We start from the raw sequence: 14,793 nt of genomic DNA, 5'->3' as shown, positions 1-14,793 counted from the left end.
TGTGTTTCTGGGTCTCTATGAAGAAAATTTCAGCCTGTGCCAAGGAGACCTAGGGTTTCTCCTATTCCTTCCTGTAATGTTTGAAAGGTATCTGCTTTGACTCTGAGGTCTTTGATCCATTTGGAGTTGATTCTGGTGCAGGGTGATATATAAGGATCTAGCTTTAGTTTTCTACAAGTGGTTAACCAGTTTTGCCAACACCATTTACTGAAGAGGCTGTCTTTTTTCTATTCTATTTTTTTAACTCCCTTTTTGAAGATTAGATGGCTATAGGTCTTTGGGTTCATTTCTGGGTTTTCAATTCTATTCCATTGGCCCTGAGGTCTGTTCTTGTGCCAGTACCTAGCTGTTTTGATTACTATGGCTTTGTAGTAAAGGTTGAAATTTGAATTAAGGAATCTTTTTTTTTTATTGTTTTTTTTTTTTTATCGGTCGTGGGGCCTGAACTCTGGGCCTGGGCACTGTCCTTCAGCTCTTCAGCTCAAGGCTAGCACTCTACCACTTGAACCTCAGCCTTACTTCCAGCTTTTTTTTTCTGCTTATGTGGTGCTGAGGAATCGAACCCAGGGCCTCATGCATGCAAGGCAAGCACTCTACCACTGAGTCATCTTCCCAGCCCCTAAAGTTTGATATTTGGTATTGATATTTCTCCAGCACTGTTCTTTCTGTTAAAGAGATTGTTTTTGGTGTTCAGGGTCTTTTATTGTTCCATATGAATTTTTAGATTGCCTCATCTTTATTTATAAAGTAGAAATAATGATTACTCCTCACAGAGTTAACGAATCAAAATAGAAAGCATGACACATCCAATTGATGCTACTATTGGAATTAATAATATTATATACTATATTATATCAGATATTATATTATGATATAGGATATGATATAGTATATAATAATAATATATTATCTAATTATATTATTATAGTATATTATGTAAAACACAAATATATACAATAATATAACATATATTATATACTATATTCATCTATAATAGATACACATATGTATATATACATATATAATGTATAATAATATGTAACAAATTATTATATAATAATTAGTATATATAACATATAATATATATATTCCACCTAAGAGCATTCTACTCAAGAAAGGCTTGCTTCACATCCAGGCAGCTTTTGTCACAGGGCAGAAAGAGAAGAAGATAGGATATAGTCTTCATGAACCAGACAGCACACATAGCACTCATATCTGTGCATTCACAGGTTGAAGATCTCCTTTGGGAACACAGATCTTCATAGGGAAGGCAGAGAAATCAGAAGGGTTAGCTCTGAGAGGACAGGCTTGGCATAGGGCTGAGAGGAGCTGAGGAGCTCCAGCTGGTGAATGTTAGAACGAAGGCTTAAACAAGGACTACCAACTCTAAGTCTCCTCTTCTTTCTAGGAAGCCACTGTGCTTTGGGGATAGGAGAGTAGGGAAGGAATTAGAATAGGATTCTTGTGGTCACCAGACTCTTGACTCACCAAATATATACCAAGACTGTGTTTGTACCATAATCAATTTAAAAGAAATGGTTTCCATTCTCCAGGCATTGACAAACATGGAAGTGCAGTATTCCTTGAAAACAAGATGGTAGAGGAACAATAGAAGGAGCATGTGATATGTGGGATGTGTTTAACATCTCAGACACAAAGCGGGGGGGGGTTGCAGCATGTAGAAATGCAGAGCAGTGGCTTAAAGCCGGTCTGTAGAGGGGAAGATGGGGTCAGGGTAGGAGATGAGCCATGGAGAAGAACTCAGGAAGGCTTCCCAAGTTAAGGGAGTTGGGTGATCATAAACTTGGAATTCTAGATCTTTCCTGATATCAACAAAAGCAACCAGGTCTGTACTATGGCTCACCCTGGGGCTTTTTCCAAAAGTACTTAATATTTACCATAGTCTTTTTAAACAGCTGCAGTCAGACTGAAAAATGGCATAAAGATGATGGCAGGGGTATGTTTATGCAAAGATACTTGGAGGATATAAGATCCCCTGTTTGCTTTATTTGGTATCTCCTCTCCTCCTTTACTGTTTAAAACATGACATAGTCTTTGTAGACTTTCATAAGAAGTCTTTTGTTCTAGAAGAATCAATTTTTATGAGGTAAGAAAGGATCCTGAATGATCCCTTAGCAAACATCTCTATGTAAAAATCTGGCAGGATAGATGGTAAGATGTTAAAATGGTTATTTTGTTAAAATGGTTATTTTACAGCAGAAAGTCTTCTCCTCTTGATTGTGTTTTCAACATTTTAAATTTAATTTGCATTTTTTACTGTTGCCTTTAAGTAGTGTCCATCGGGATGCTATTGTCATGTCTGTTTCTTTATTCTCATCATTGCATCTTCTCTTCTCCATCCTGAGATTTGATTTCCTGTAGGTGGAGGACATGGCCTTGGATCCCTCAGGCATCCCTTGGTAACACCTGGCCCCTCCCCCCTTGTTTCTGCATTTGCAGGGAATTTTGGGAACCTGATTGATGGTGGGTCCCACCATGGGAGTAAGAAGAAGTCAGCTGAGTCTGCTGAAGAAGGGAGCGTTCCTTTGTTGCACGAAGAAGGGGATGTGGCCCAGGACATTGCCCTGTCCGTGGCTTCCACCACTCACCCAGAGAAGCCACTGGTGACAGAGGGGAACAGGTAGGGGACACTGCCAGAAAGACACAGCCAAGGTTTCTGATGGAGGGATTCTGCCTGATGGTAGAAATGGTTACATTCTGTCCTTCCCTAAAATCAGAAACATAAGTGTGTGTGTGTGTGTGTGTGTGTGTGTGTGTGTATTTCTGCTCTCTCTTGTATCTGTGTGTGTGTGTGTCTGTCTGTCTGTCTGTCTTCTGTCCCCTTTGTCCTTCCACTACAGGGTAACTCTGAACACTGGGCACACTGACAGTACTACCTGCCCTGCCACACTCTCCAAACACTTTGCTTCAGCCTCTGTTCCACAGTTCTCTTTACGTAGACCTGGGTACCTGTGAGAATATTACAAAGCAGTTGGGAGAAACCTAGTCAAGAAAATGGTTGTCAAACCACATGGAATGTCTAAACTTTTGCTTCATCTCTCCCATCCTATCTGCCTTTATGCCTATTCGTTCCTTCTCTGATCAGAAGATAGACATTAATTTATTCTTTCATTCTTCCACCTCACCTCATTGACTGTCTCTTTCTCATCAGAATTTTAAGTATCCCCACTTGCCACTCTCAACCATCCCCCGAGGCTCCACATTATCCCTTTTTAGCTACTTTGCTGTCCCCTAGTTCCTTCTTAGCCAAGAAACTCACTCATATTATTAGACCAAAGCTTGGCAATTACATACTGGGTGATAGAAGGATGGATGGATGGATAGATGGATGGATGTATGGCTGAAAGGAGGGAGAGAGGAAGGGAAGGAGGGAGGAAAGGGAGGAATAAAGGAAGGAAGAGAGGGAAGAAAGTAGGAAGGAAGAAAGAAAGGAAGGAAGGAAAATGCTAAGCCATAGAACTTTAAAATTTAGTTTGAGGTGCAGGCCTTTACCCTCATTAATAATATTATGAGCTTACATTTACACCTAGCATACAGACACTAAAAATAAATAAATCTCTATTTTCCTTCCCTCAGTTTAAAGCCTCTTTGAAGAAGGCTTTCCTGGTGATGAATCCTACCCTCTGGTGATCATTTCTAAGCCTAGATGTAATGGCAGTGTTAATGCTTCTCATTATAGATGCATGACTCCTTATTGCTCATGGCTCATGATTTCCCAATTACAGAATAAGGACAGTGTTAACAGTTGGACAGTCTGGTCCCCATCCTCTCCTGCCCCACCAGAACACAGAGGACATAAACCTGTGGTTGGGATTGCCTACAAATATGGATTTCCAACTGACTTCCTGACCTACTGTGCTTTCACAGGAATTACAACTATCTACCATTTGAGGCCAAGAAGCCCTGCGTGTCCTTCATCAGCACCTGGGGAGACCAGACCTTCAGGCTGCACTGGTCCAACATGTTGGAGAAAATGGCAGATCTCCTAGTGCGTCATTTTACACATGTGGGCTTTGCAGATTAGGACCTACAGTCGGGGCAAAGAAACTTGGTTCCATCCCATTGGAGTGTCTGGATCTCTGGTTGAATACAACTGAATTAAGGCTTCTGCATTTCATGGCTTCCACTGTGTGGACCCAGAAAAAATGAGAATCCCTGGACTTTAAATCAAACTATCCACACTCGAAGCCTTTTTTCTGCTTTCTACTGGGACACGTGCTAGCAATGGGCTGATCCTCTAATCTCTAAAAGGCAGGGTTGAGGATATTCTTATAAAACTAGTTTCAACAAGTCCTTTCCTCCTACCCCCACAGTTTTATTGCTCATTCCACACACCTTACCAGGTGACCCATTAGACGCCATCCGGTCTCATTAGAGCACGTGTTGAAGAAAGAACAAAATTCTCCCTGTTATTTGCTTTCTAAAACCCAATTGTGTGAAAATGAATATCATCTCTGTCCAAGGTATTCCAGGCAGTCAGGGAGGGCTGGTTTGGGGTCACACCATGTGGGATCCACACACTTGGTAAGGCTGCTTTTGAATCTCCTGCAGTCAGAATACATAGTTGATCTCTATGAGTCTTGAAAAAAAATAAATCAGAATTTTCTCTAGAGACCATAGTAGCAGCCATTAGCACTAATTTCAAATTTCCTTCACATGGTTAGGATCCCTTCTATCAGGGCTAACATGACTGATGTTAGCCCTACTGTGTTGTGGGAGATACTATAATTGTTCCATTTTACAGATGAGGAAACTGGGTATAAGTAAGTGTTAGACCTTGGATTTAAACTCAGGTTTTTCTAACCAAGAACCCAAATCTTAAACCACTCCATAGTGTTGCTTTTTCTTCTAGTGGAGCAAAAAGAGGAGAGCAAACATCCCCAGCCTCTAGACTTTAGCATGTGTTAGAAAACTGAACTTTTTGTAAATTTTCATAAAGCAATGGCAGCATGGACAGTTCCTCTGGGACCTGTTTCTCCCTGAGCTAATGATTGGAATCTTAAGATTTAGACCAAAAGGAAAAGTACAATTATGAAATATACAAACACGGCTACAACTTGCCTGTTATCCTCAGAAGAATGAGTTCTCTTTCATTTCAAAAGTCATTCAATATCATTATATTAGTATTTAAGAATGGACTTGAACACTGCTTTTGAAGTTTTTGGTAATTATATCTAATTTACTCTACATTACTGTGTATTTCCCACGACATTATATTTCCCTTTAGGGTAGACTCTAAACAAGTGATACCCAGAAAGGGAATGGAGCTGTGGCAAAAACAATAACTTTGAGCAACGCAGGAAATCTTGTGCATCTGGACCAGAAGGCTCAGAGTTAGACTACAGCAGCATTTCTAGTTTATGCATAAGAAAAGAAGGAACTCTTCCTTTATTTCCAAAGCAACAGCAATAACCAAGTATGATTCCTGGAATGTTATACTAATCAGTGTACAATCAGTATCTCTACTACAGCTGTGACCCATCCATCTCTGTGATTTGTTTTTAGGAAGAAAGTATAGAAGAAGTAAGAGAATTGCTCAAGGTTTCTGAGGAGGCACCAGAAGAGAAGATGCAGCAAGCACTGAATGACTTCATCAGTCAAAGCAGGTAGTGGGCTCCAGGAAGCTCTGTGTGTGTGTGTGTGTGTGTGTGTGTGTGTGTGTGTGTGTGTGTGTAATCAGCCTTGAATTACCTTGAGAAGACAGTCAGCTTTACATGCATTCAGAGGAATACTTTATAATATTAAATCGATTGTTATTTTGTCCAGTAACTTAACTGCTGCTTGTGAGCTAGCTACTGCTTCCTGGCAATAAACAACAAAAGCATAAACTAAAGGGGAGAAGTCATAAAGACTGACCTTTACAGCAACAAACAGCAACAAAAATGCTCAGGCCCAGGCATGATACTTTGAATTACATAGATACTTGGTGACCATTTTATTTATTTATTTTTACAATTACATGGACAAGGTAATGAGTACATTTCTTATCAAGCATTGTTGCCTCCTCCTTTGCTTCCTCCTTCCCAACCCTTCCCATCTCCTCTCTCCGCCCCAGGCCAAAGTTGTAAAGTTCATTTTTTGACATAACGTCTTGTACATCTCACTTTGCAATGGGTCCACCTGTATCCCTATTTAAATAATTTGTTTTTTCCCTTCCCCTCTACAAATTATACCAGCATCAAATACAGGTGAAAACAGGGGGAGGGACATATAAAGCAACAAAGAAATCATCTTATAAATATGTTAGAAACAAAAGCAAGCAAGAAAAACAATTAGAGTCCTTATCTTGGGGTTCATTTTGCAAAACATCAACTTATCTGACCGTTTCTGCTTGTCTCAGACACATACTAGTAATTGCAAATAAGGGAAACAATGGGACCTATGTTTCTTTGGGCCTGGCTTACTTCACTTAATATAATTTTTCCAAGCCTTTCCATTTCCTAACAGATGGGGCAACGTCATTCTTTCTGATGGAGGCATAGAATTCTATTATGTATATATACCACATTTTCTTGATCCATTCATCTACTGAGGGGCCTCTGGGTTGGTTCCATATCTTAGCTATGGTAAATAAGGCTGCAATAAACATAGTTGTGCTGGTAGCTTTAGTGTGGTCTTGTTTGTGATCATTTGGGTAAATGTCCCAAAGTGGGATTGCTGGGTCATAGGGGAGCTCTATGTAGAGTCTTTTGAGGAACTTCCATACTGCTTTCCAAAGTGGTTGAACAAGTTTACACTCCCACCAACAATGCAGTAAGGTTCCCCTCTGTCCACATTCCCTCCAGCATTTGTTGTTATTAGAGTTCTTGATTTTAGCCATTCTAACTGGGGTGAGGTGGTATCTCAATGTTGTTTTGATTTGCATTTCTTTTATGGCTAGGGAGGTTGAGCATTTCTTCATATGTCTATTAGCCATCCTTTCCTCTTCAGAGAAGTTTCTCTTTAAGTCTTTAGCCCACTTATTTATTGGGCAGTTGTTTCTTTGAGAATTTGTTGTTGGGGGATTTAATTTTTTGAGTTCTAGGTATATTTTAGATATGTGACCCTTGTCCATTGTATGGCTAGTGAAGATCTTCTCCCAATCCAGGGGCTTTTTATTGATCTTGCTAGCTATATCCTTTGCCATGCAGAAGCTCTGCAGCATCATGCAATCCCATTTGTCCAACCTTTCTTTGATTTGCTGTGTTTCTGGGTCTCTATGAAGAAAATTTCAGCCTGTGCCAAGGAGACCTAGGGTTTCTCCTATTCCTTCCTGTAATGTTTGAAGGGTATCTGCTTTGACTCTGAGGTCTTTGATCCATTTGGAGTTGATTCTGGTGCAGGGTGATATATAAGGATCTAGCTTTAGTTTTCTACAAGTGGTTAATCAGTTTTGCCAGCACCATTTACTGAAGAGGCTTTCTTCCATTCTATTTTTTTTAGCTCCCTTTTTGAAGATTAGATGGCTATAGGTCTGTGGGTTCATTTCTGGGTTTTCAATTCTATTCCATTGGTTCTGAGGTCTGTTCTTGTGCCTGTAGCAAGCTGTTTTGATTACTATGGCTTTGTAGTAGAGTTTGAAATTTGGTATTGACATTCCTTTAGCACTATTCTTTCTGTTAAGGATCATTTTTGCCATTTGGGGTCTTTTATTGTTCATATGAATTTTTGGATTGCCTTTTCTATTTCCTTGAAGAATGAGGTTGGAATATTGATAGGTATCGCATTGAATTTGTAGATAGCCTTGGGAAATATTGCCATTTTCCCGATGTTGATCCTTCCAATACAGGAGCATGGGAGGTTTTTCCACTTTCTAAGTTCTGCTTTGATTTCCTTTTTCAGGTTTTTAAAGTTTTCATCATAGAGGTCCTTCACTTCTTTGGTTAAGTTAATGCCTAAATATTTTTTTTGTGGGGCTATTACTAATGGAATTGCTTTCCTGATTTCAGCCACAGTGACCATTTTAACAAATACATACTATATATCAACTTTTACCTAATAGAATTTTCCACACAGCACATTAGTAAAAGCCATTTAAAGACTCTTATTCCAGGCAGTAAGAAATAAAATAAAAGTAAAAACATAGAGTGTAATGATTGATCATTGAGTCAAAAGCTATCCCCAAACTCAGTAGCTTAACACTGCTGATCTCACAGTTTCTGCATCCTCAAGGCATTGACTGCCGCTGGAGTCATTTCTAGGTCTCCTGGGCAGCAGCATTCATTTCCAAGATCACTCATGTGGTTATTTATGGAATTTGGTTCTTCATGGCCTGCTGAGTTGGAGGCTCTAGTTCACCCTCAATTTCTTGCCATGTGAGGGTCTCTTCAAACTGCCGCTCATGACATGGTAGATTGCTGGCAAGTCACAGTCTATTGTAATCGTGACACATTCTCGGAGAAGCAGGCTACTACAGGAAGCCCGCATGTGAGGGAAGGGATTCCATGGTGGCGGGAATTGCAGGGGGAGGAACATGTGAGGGGTGGGGGGTTGGGTTGTCTCCTTAAAGGCTGCTCACCTCATGTGGAAACAACTCAGACCAACTCTTGAAATTCATTAAGCCAAGACTTGAGCTGCAATGAAAAATTGCCGAAGTGGAATTAACAGAAAGAGAGTGGAGATTAACTCTGCGAAAGGCAAAGACCAGCAGACAGGCAGTGGTTAAGCCTGGAATTCTCCTTTATAATCTCTCAACTTAAAGTGAAACTGGCTAAGTTTTGCTTTGTATGAAGAAAAAGTGCAAGAGAATAATTGTGTGGATTTTGCTATATTTTTTTCATTATAAAACAATGTAAAAATTTAAAGAAACAAAACATGAAAAAATAAAAATATAAATAAAAGCAATATATACTAGTGATACTCTTGCTGAGAACTACATGCTATCTGCAATTCCTTTTAAGTGCCTTTTGAAAGCCTCACATGGTTTTAAGATCCATTTGTGAGTTCAATAATTTAACCATATTAGAGGATTAATTGCTCCTCTTTTCTTCAAGTTTTCAGTCAATTGAAAAAATACAAAGTTTAAAGACTAGAATTTTTTTATATTTGGTAAGTTTGGACTTGAGAAAGCAGACTGAACTTGAAGAACATAAAGACAAGAGAAAGAAATAATTCAAATAGGGAAAGACAAGTCAATTTCTCCACCTGCAGATGATAAACTGCTGATAAACTTTTATCAATATAGCAGAATATAAAATTAACATATGCAAATAAGTAGCTTTTCTATATACGAATGAACAGACTGAAAAGAAATCAAGAAAACAATTTCATTCACAATAGCCTCAAAAATATGTAGGATTAAACCTAAGTAGATGAAAGATCTCTACAATGAAAACTATAAAATCTTGAAGATGACACCAAAAATTAGAAAGAATTCCCATGCTTATCAATTGATGGGATTAATATTGTGACAATGGTTATAAAAGTAATCTACAGATTGAAAACAATCTCCATCAAAAAACCCCATGTCATTCTTTACAGAAATTGAAATTCAATCCTAAAACTCATATGAAAACAGAAAAGTCCACAAGTAGTAATCCTAAGCAGAATGAACAATGCTGGCAGTATCATAATACTAGATTTCATATTACCCTAAATGCAAGTTTTTAGGAATCTCTTATCACATGTTAACATTTTAAGATGAAGAAAAACTGCAATACTATGCATGTGCTTTTCAAAATGAATTTTGATAGCAATTACAATGGATATGCATTGAAAAAATGTGGAAAAATATTAATTCCTTAAAGCTTGTGAAGGATCTGAATGTGTCCAATTCCCATTTTCTCTCTTAGAAAAGTTAGCACATCGTTGCTTAATCCTTAATTAAAATCTGGGTTCTGTAGCTCAATTCATCACCTTTCCATTGTATCACAGAAAGTATACGTGCAAATCTTTGGAATCATATAAATGGATTTTTCACTAAGTAGGCTTTAAAATGGGTTTTCTCCTCTTTCAGTGCCTTTATCTCTGAAGCAGAAAAAAAGCCGAAGATGCTGAACCAAACCACTTTAGATAAGAAACGGCTTACACTCTGTTGGCAGGAGCTGGTATGTGCAAAGCTATTTATACTTTGAACAGAGTTAAAACATGTACTTCACCAGTCAACCTTATGGATGGGGCATAGGTCATAGGCCAGATATGTGTAAAGGTTAAAGGCTATATAGCTTTGTGTGATCTAGAGACAAGACTGGGAGGGGAATATGTATTGAACTGGAAAGGAGCTAGCCTTAATTGAATTTATGGGCATGAGTTAGAAGTCTTAGTCCTGCATCCTAATCAGATAGCATTCCCCCTTCTGCATTTTTTTTGACATTTTTATTTTGTTATGGCTGTAGACCTTTCACTTGACTGCTCCACAAATCAACGGACCAAATGAAACAACGATTCTCCATCTCCTTAAATTCCTTTCCTTAAGAACTGTGTTAAAACCTGTTACCATTTCTTGGGAACGGGGCAGTCACAGATGCCCTTCTGTGTTCTGAGACCTGAGCAGTGCGTGCAGGTGCTTGTGTGCTGTGCAGGCTCCGTTCTTCTTGAGTGAGCAATGACTTAAGAAATCCCAGACCAGGTCAGCCCCTGGTGTCTCTCACCTAGAAACTTCCATTCTAGTCATAGCACCAAGGGACATTTTATGGGAGGCCCTGATAAATATGAAAAGAATAAAAAATCATGCTGTTAGACTTTTCAGGGATATCTTAAAGATAGGAGTGAGTCTTAGAAAGATGGACTTTGTTTTTAAACGCCACTGCTAGCTCATGGACGTCCAGACACTCAAGTCTAAGTCATTCATCCTTCTTTCCAGAATACTTTTCCATCCCTCAAAACACACAAGGGGGGCCGGGCGTCAGTGGCTCACGCCTGTAATCCTATTGTCCTGGGCCTGAATAGGCCCACAGTTTCAATACCATTCCTAAGTCCTGCCTCCTGGTTGAAATCTCATCTACTTGATTCATTTTTGTGTTGCACTCAGTATCTCCTACTGACTGAACTGGATCTTACCTAAACTTATTCCTGTGTTGCCCCCCACCCCACCCCTGTGCTATGCATATTACTCCAACCAGAAACCAATGTGTCAATGTTGAATCTCTGGCCCTCACCTTAAATAGCCAATGTGACCCCAAGTCCTTAAGTACTCTAGAACTTAGCTTCTTCATAGAAAATCACTGCCTTGATTGATTTTCTTCATATCTCTGTGCCAGACTTTCCAGTAGACTTCCTCCAATCCATCTTTCATACTGCAACCAGACATGTCTAAAGCCAAGTATCACTTTAAAAATCACCAGAGGTGCCAGGTGCTGGTGGCTCATGCCTATAATCCTAGCTATTCAGGAAGCTGAGATCTGAGGATTGCAGTTCAAAGCCAGCCTGGACAGGAAAGTCTGTGAGACTCTTATCCCCAATTAACCACGAGAAAACCAGAAGTGGCGCTGTGGCTCAAGTGGTAGAGTGCTTGCCTTGTGCTGAAGAGGGCAGGGACAGATCCCAGGCCCAGAGTTCAAGACCTACAACTGAAAAAAAAATCACTGGAGTCTCTCAGTCATTTATAGGAAAAACTCCAAATTCTTTTTACATGATACTTGGGCTTCATAGCCTAACATCCCAGCCTTCTTCCCCACTATACCTTTCCCATCTATCTATATATCAGGGCACCAATACTTATGGAGTCCTGCTGTTTATCTGTGCATGCAATTTCCCCCTTTATCTGGGCTGTCTTTTAACTTCTCAACATCTGATGAATTCTATTTACTTTTTAAGATTTGCCTTTTAAGACTGATCTTTTTTTCTTGTGAGAATACTGTACAGAGGGGTTACAATTACATGGGCAAGATAACGAGTACATTTCTTATCAAGCATTGTAGCCTCCTCTTTGTTTCCCCTTCCCATCCCTTCCCATACTCCCCCCCCCACCTCCCTCCACCCGATTCTCCCCCCCACCAAAGTTGTAAAGTTCATTTTTCGACATAACGACTTGTACATCTCATTGTTGCAATATGAAGCCTGTCTTTGTCCCTGTCTGGTTCTATGGTGCTTTGCACATTTAAATACTTGCATATATTACTTTCATTTGACAATGCCGTCAAAGTCTCAGGGAAAGGTAGCTTCAGGTCTCACCCCATCCCAGGCCTTAGCTCTCTACCTGATAGGGACCAGGTATTCAGTTCTTCTGGTCAGCATCACCAATAGGCTTCCAACATACTCTGTACTAGGCTAGGTGCTAAGGACATAAAACTGAGAGTTCTTAGAGCTTGTCTCTGAGGACGTTATAGATTGACTTGTCTATTTAGTCTGCAAACATTCATTTAACACCTTCTGGTTCTGGGTGTCACTCAGTGTCACTCTCAGGCCCAAAGGTACAAGGTAAGAACAAGATGGAGGACGTGAGGCTTACATTCTAATGGAGAAGATAAGAGATGGACAGGTAAACCACAAATACACAGAAATGATCACAGGTCATGAGTATGAAGGAAAAGTTAAAAAGCCACAGTACATAGCAAAATATGGGGAAATGCTGGAATGATGATACTGAAGTTGAAGCTATAGGGTGTCTTGGAAGACCAGTTGATCAAGAGGAAGCTCCCAGTGTTCCTACCATAGGTCAGCCATCTCGATGTAGTCTAGGACCAGTGTGCCTAGGGCATGGTGAACAAGGAAGGGATGTGATAAGGAGATTCAAGGAGCAGGCAGACAAGGCAAAGCCAGGCACAGGTCTAGGCAGCACTGCAAACAGTTGGGGTTTTTCTCTTAAGCCCATAAATATGGACTGAGTAAATAAATCAAGCCCTTTACTATTTCCACCACTCTGATAGCAACGGGCAGTGTTTGTCAGATAATGTCTCCTTGAGCTGGAATCTCAGTCACGAGGACAAGGCGGTGATGTGCAGTTTGGACTCTACTCTACCACTTCTACCACTCCGAAGCTGCACTGCTGTTGCCCTGCCTTAAAACCAGATGATTATATCCATTTGTGAGCCCACTGAAACAAAAAGGGAACTAAGGATTAATCCAGTGGCTAGCATGGAGCAGTAGCTTAGTAGAATATACTCACTTATTAAAGATCAGAGAACTGAGATTCAGGTCCTGTCTCACAAAGCCATGTGACCTTGCCCCACCTCTGTCTCACCTCTGCGTCTCATCTACTATGGAGTCAGAGATGGTCTCCTTTGTGTCCATATTCCTCTACAGTTTCTACTAAATGGCCAGCACTTATAGAGGGCAGAGAACAAAGCAGCCCTCCTGATGGGATTCAATGAGGACCTACTAGATCTTTCAGGGCTCATCAGCCACAATGCAGTGGTGGTCATCCAGCCTTCTAGAAAGATCTACATCCACTCTTGTCTTGCTTTAGGAAGTGATGGCCAAGGAGGCTAAAGAGATCATTCAACAGCAGAAGAAAAAGTTACCTCTTGATGAAATAATCCGAGAAGCCCAGACCTTTGTGGAGAAAATCCGTTTTCTTGTTGATGAGGTAAGAAGCCGTGCAGGTTAGCCTGAACTCTGTTCAGAGAAGGCAATGGGTCCAATATGGGTCACTGGGTTCATTTTTGTTTTGTTTTGTTTTTCCAAAGCCCTGCTGAGCTGAGCTGTCGATATTTGTTTGGGGATGGGAGAAGAGATTTTAGAATTAAGCCAAACATGTAGGGCTTTATTGATTCAAAAAAAATAAAGCCTAAGCATTCAGCAGAATAAAAGGCATGATTAAAGAAAAGTCAAAATGAGCACTCTGATGGTGAGATCTCTGACTGGTTTGCAGCCGTACGAGGATTTAAATGCATGTCCAGCAAAAGTCAAAGATCATCTCATCTTAAAATTAGTTGTAAACAGTGCCTTCTAGAATGATCATTACAAGGCCTTTGCGTTTTTGCTTCTGTCAGATGCTGAAGCTTTTTTGAAACTTGAAAATGTGTAGAAATGTCTTAAACTGGCTTTTATAGGGGAGAGTGTTTGGGAGAGGTACGATTTTATTGTTTTGTGGTTCCTGAAAGTTATCATTCTTGTCTCAAATCAGTCCTTTCCTAGGTGTTTATTACACAATGAAGCAGGTAGACAGTGCACAGAGAATTTTAGTAAGAACTCAGAATGTTTGAAGCAGGCATTGAGCCTTCAGGCCTGTAACTGCCTGGGCCTGGGCCAGGAAACCCATCCCATACTTCTGTATCTGTCACAGGAATGGATGCTCCTCCTGGGTACCAGTTGTACCTGAATATCAAAGTAAGACAGAGCACCTGCTTCTACCCAGGAGTTTGAACGCTGAATACCTCCTTTTGTTTTGATTGTTATGTTCGTTCAGATATGTGTGTTACAAAGACACCATAATGGTCCACTTAGAATGGAGCACTGGGTCTTCCTGACTTAATTAGCTCAAATTTAAAATCTAATTTTCTATGCAATTTAGTTGAGTCTCCCGAAAACTATTGAAAATGGAGCTATAGCTATATTTTGCTATCATATATATTCGACAAGGTTTCTGGCAGATTTTCTTTCCCTTTCTTAAGAGTGGAAAGTCACTTAGACATTGTTGTTTTGGTCTTGTCTTTTCATTTGAATATTCTGGAAATGTTACTGCTTGGGAAGCCTAGCACTTTAAAACCAAGTCATTGCTTCTACATTCAAAAAGAATCCATAGGGAGTCTTAGAAACAGATGTTTGTTCTACAGATGGAGAAAAGTAGGCCATTAAATCAGCCTGGCACTGGTGGCTCATGCCTGCAATCTTAGCTACTCAGGAGGCTGAGATCTGAAGATCATAATTCAAAACCAGTCCTGGCAAGAAAGTCTGTGAGATTCTTATCTCCAA

The 14,793-nt window shown here is 40.0% G+C and overlaps 1 protein-coding gene across 1 annotated transcript in view; it reads left to right on the top strand.

The window, feature by feature from the left end:
- The window catches only part of Fer1l6 (fer-1-like family member 6), a 119,638-nt gene that overhangs the window by 25,336 nt on the left and 79,509 nt on the right, over positions 1-14,793 (top strand). The window contains exons 12-16 of the mRNA XM_013032223.1: positions 2,461-2,641; positions 3,889-4,009; positions 5,527-5,627; positions 9,956-10,046; positions 13,346-13,465. Of these exons, the coding sequence (XP_012887677.1) occupies positions 2,461-2,641; positions 3,889-4,009; positions 5,527-5,627; positions 9,956-10,046; positions 13,346-13,465 (614 nt within the window). The remainder of the gene's footprint in view (positions 1-2,460; positions 2,642-3,888; positions 4,010-5,526; positions 5,628-9,955; positions 10,047-13,345; positions 13,466-14,793) is intronic.

This window comes from Dipodomys ordii, unplaced genomic scaffold (genome assembly GCF_000151885.1).
Source record: "Dipodomys ordii isolate 6190 unplaced genomic scaffold, Dord_2.0 Scaffold151, whole genome shotgun sequence".
Taxonomy (NCBI): domain Eukaryota; kingdom Metazoa; phylum Chordata; class Mammalia; order Rodentia; family Heteromyidae; genus Dipodomys; species Dipodomys ordii.
This window is presented reverse-complemented; position numbering and strand designations above follow the sequence as displayed.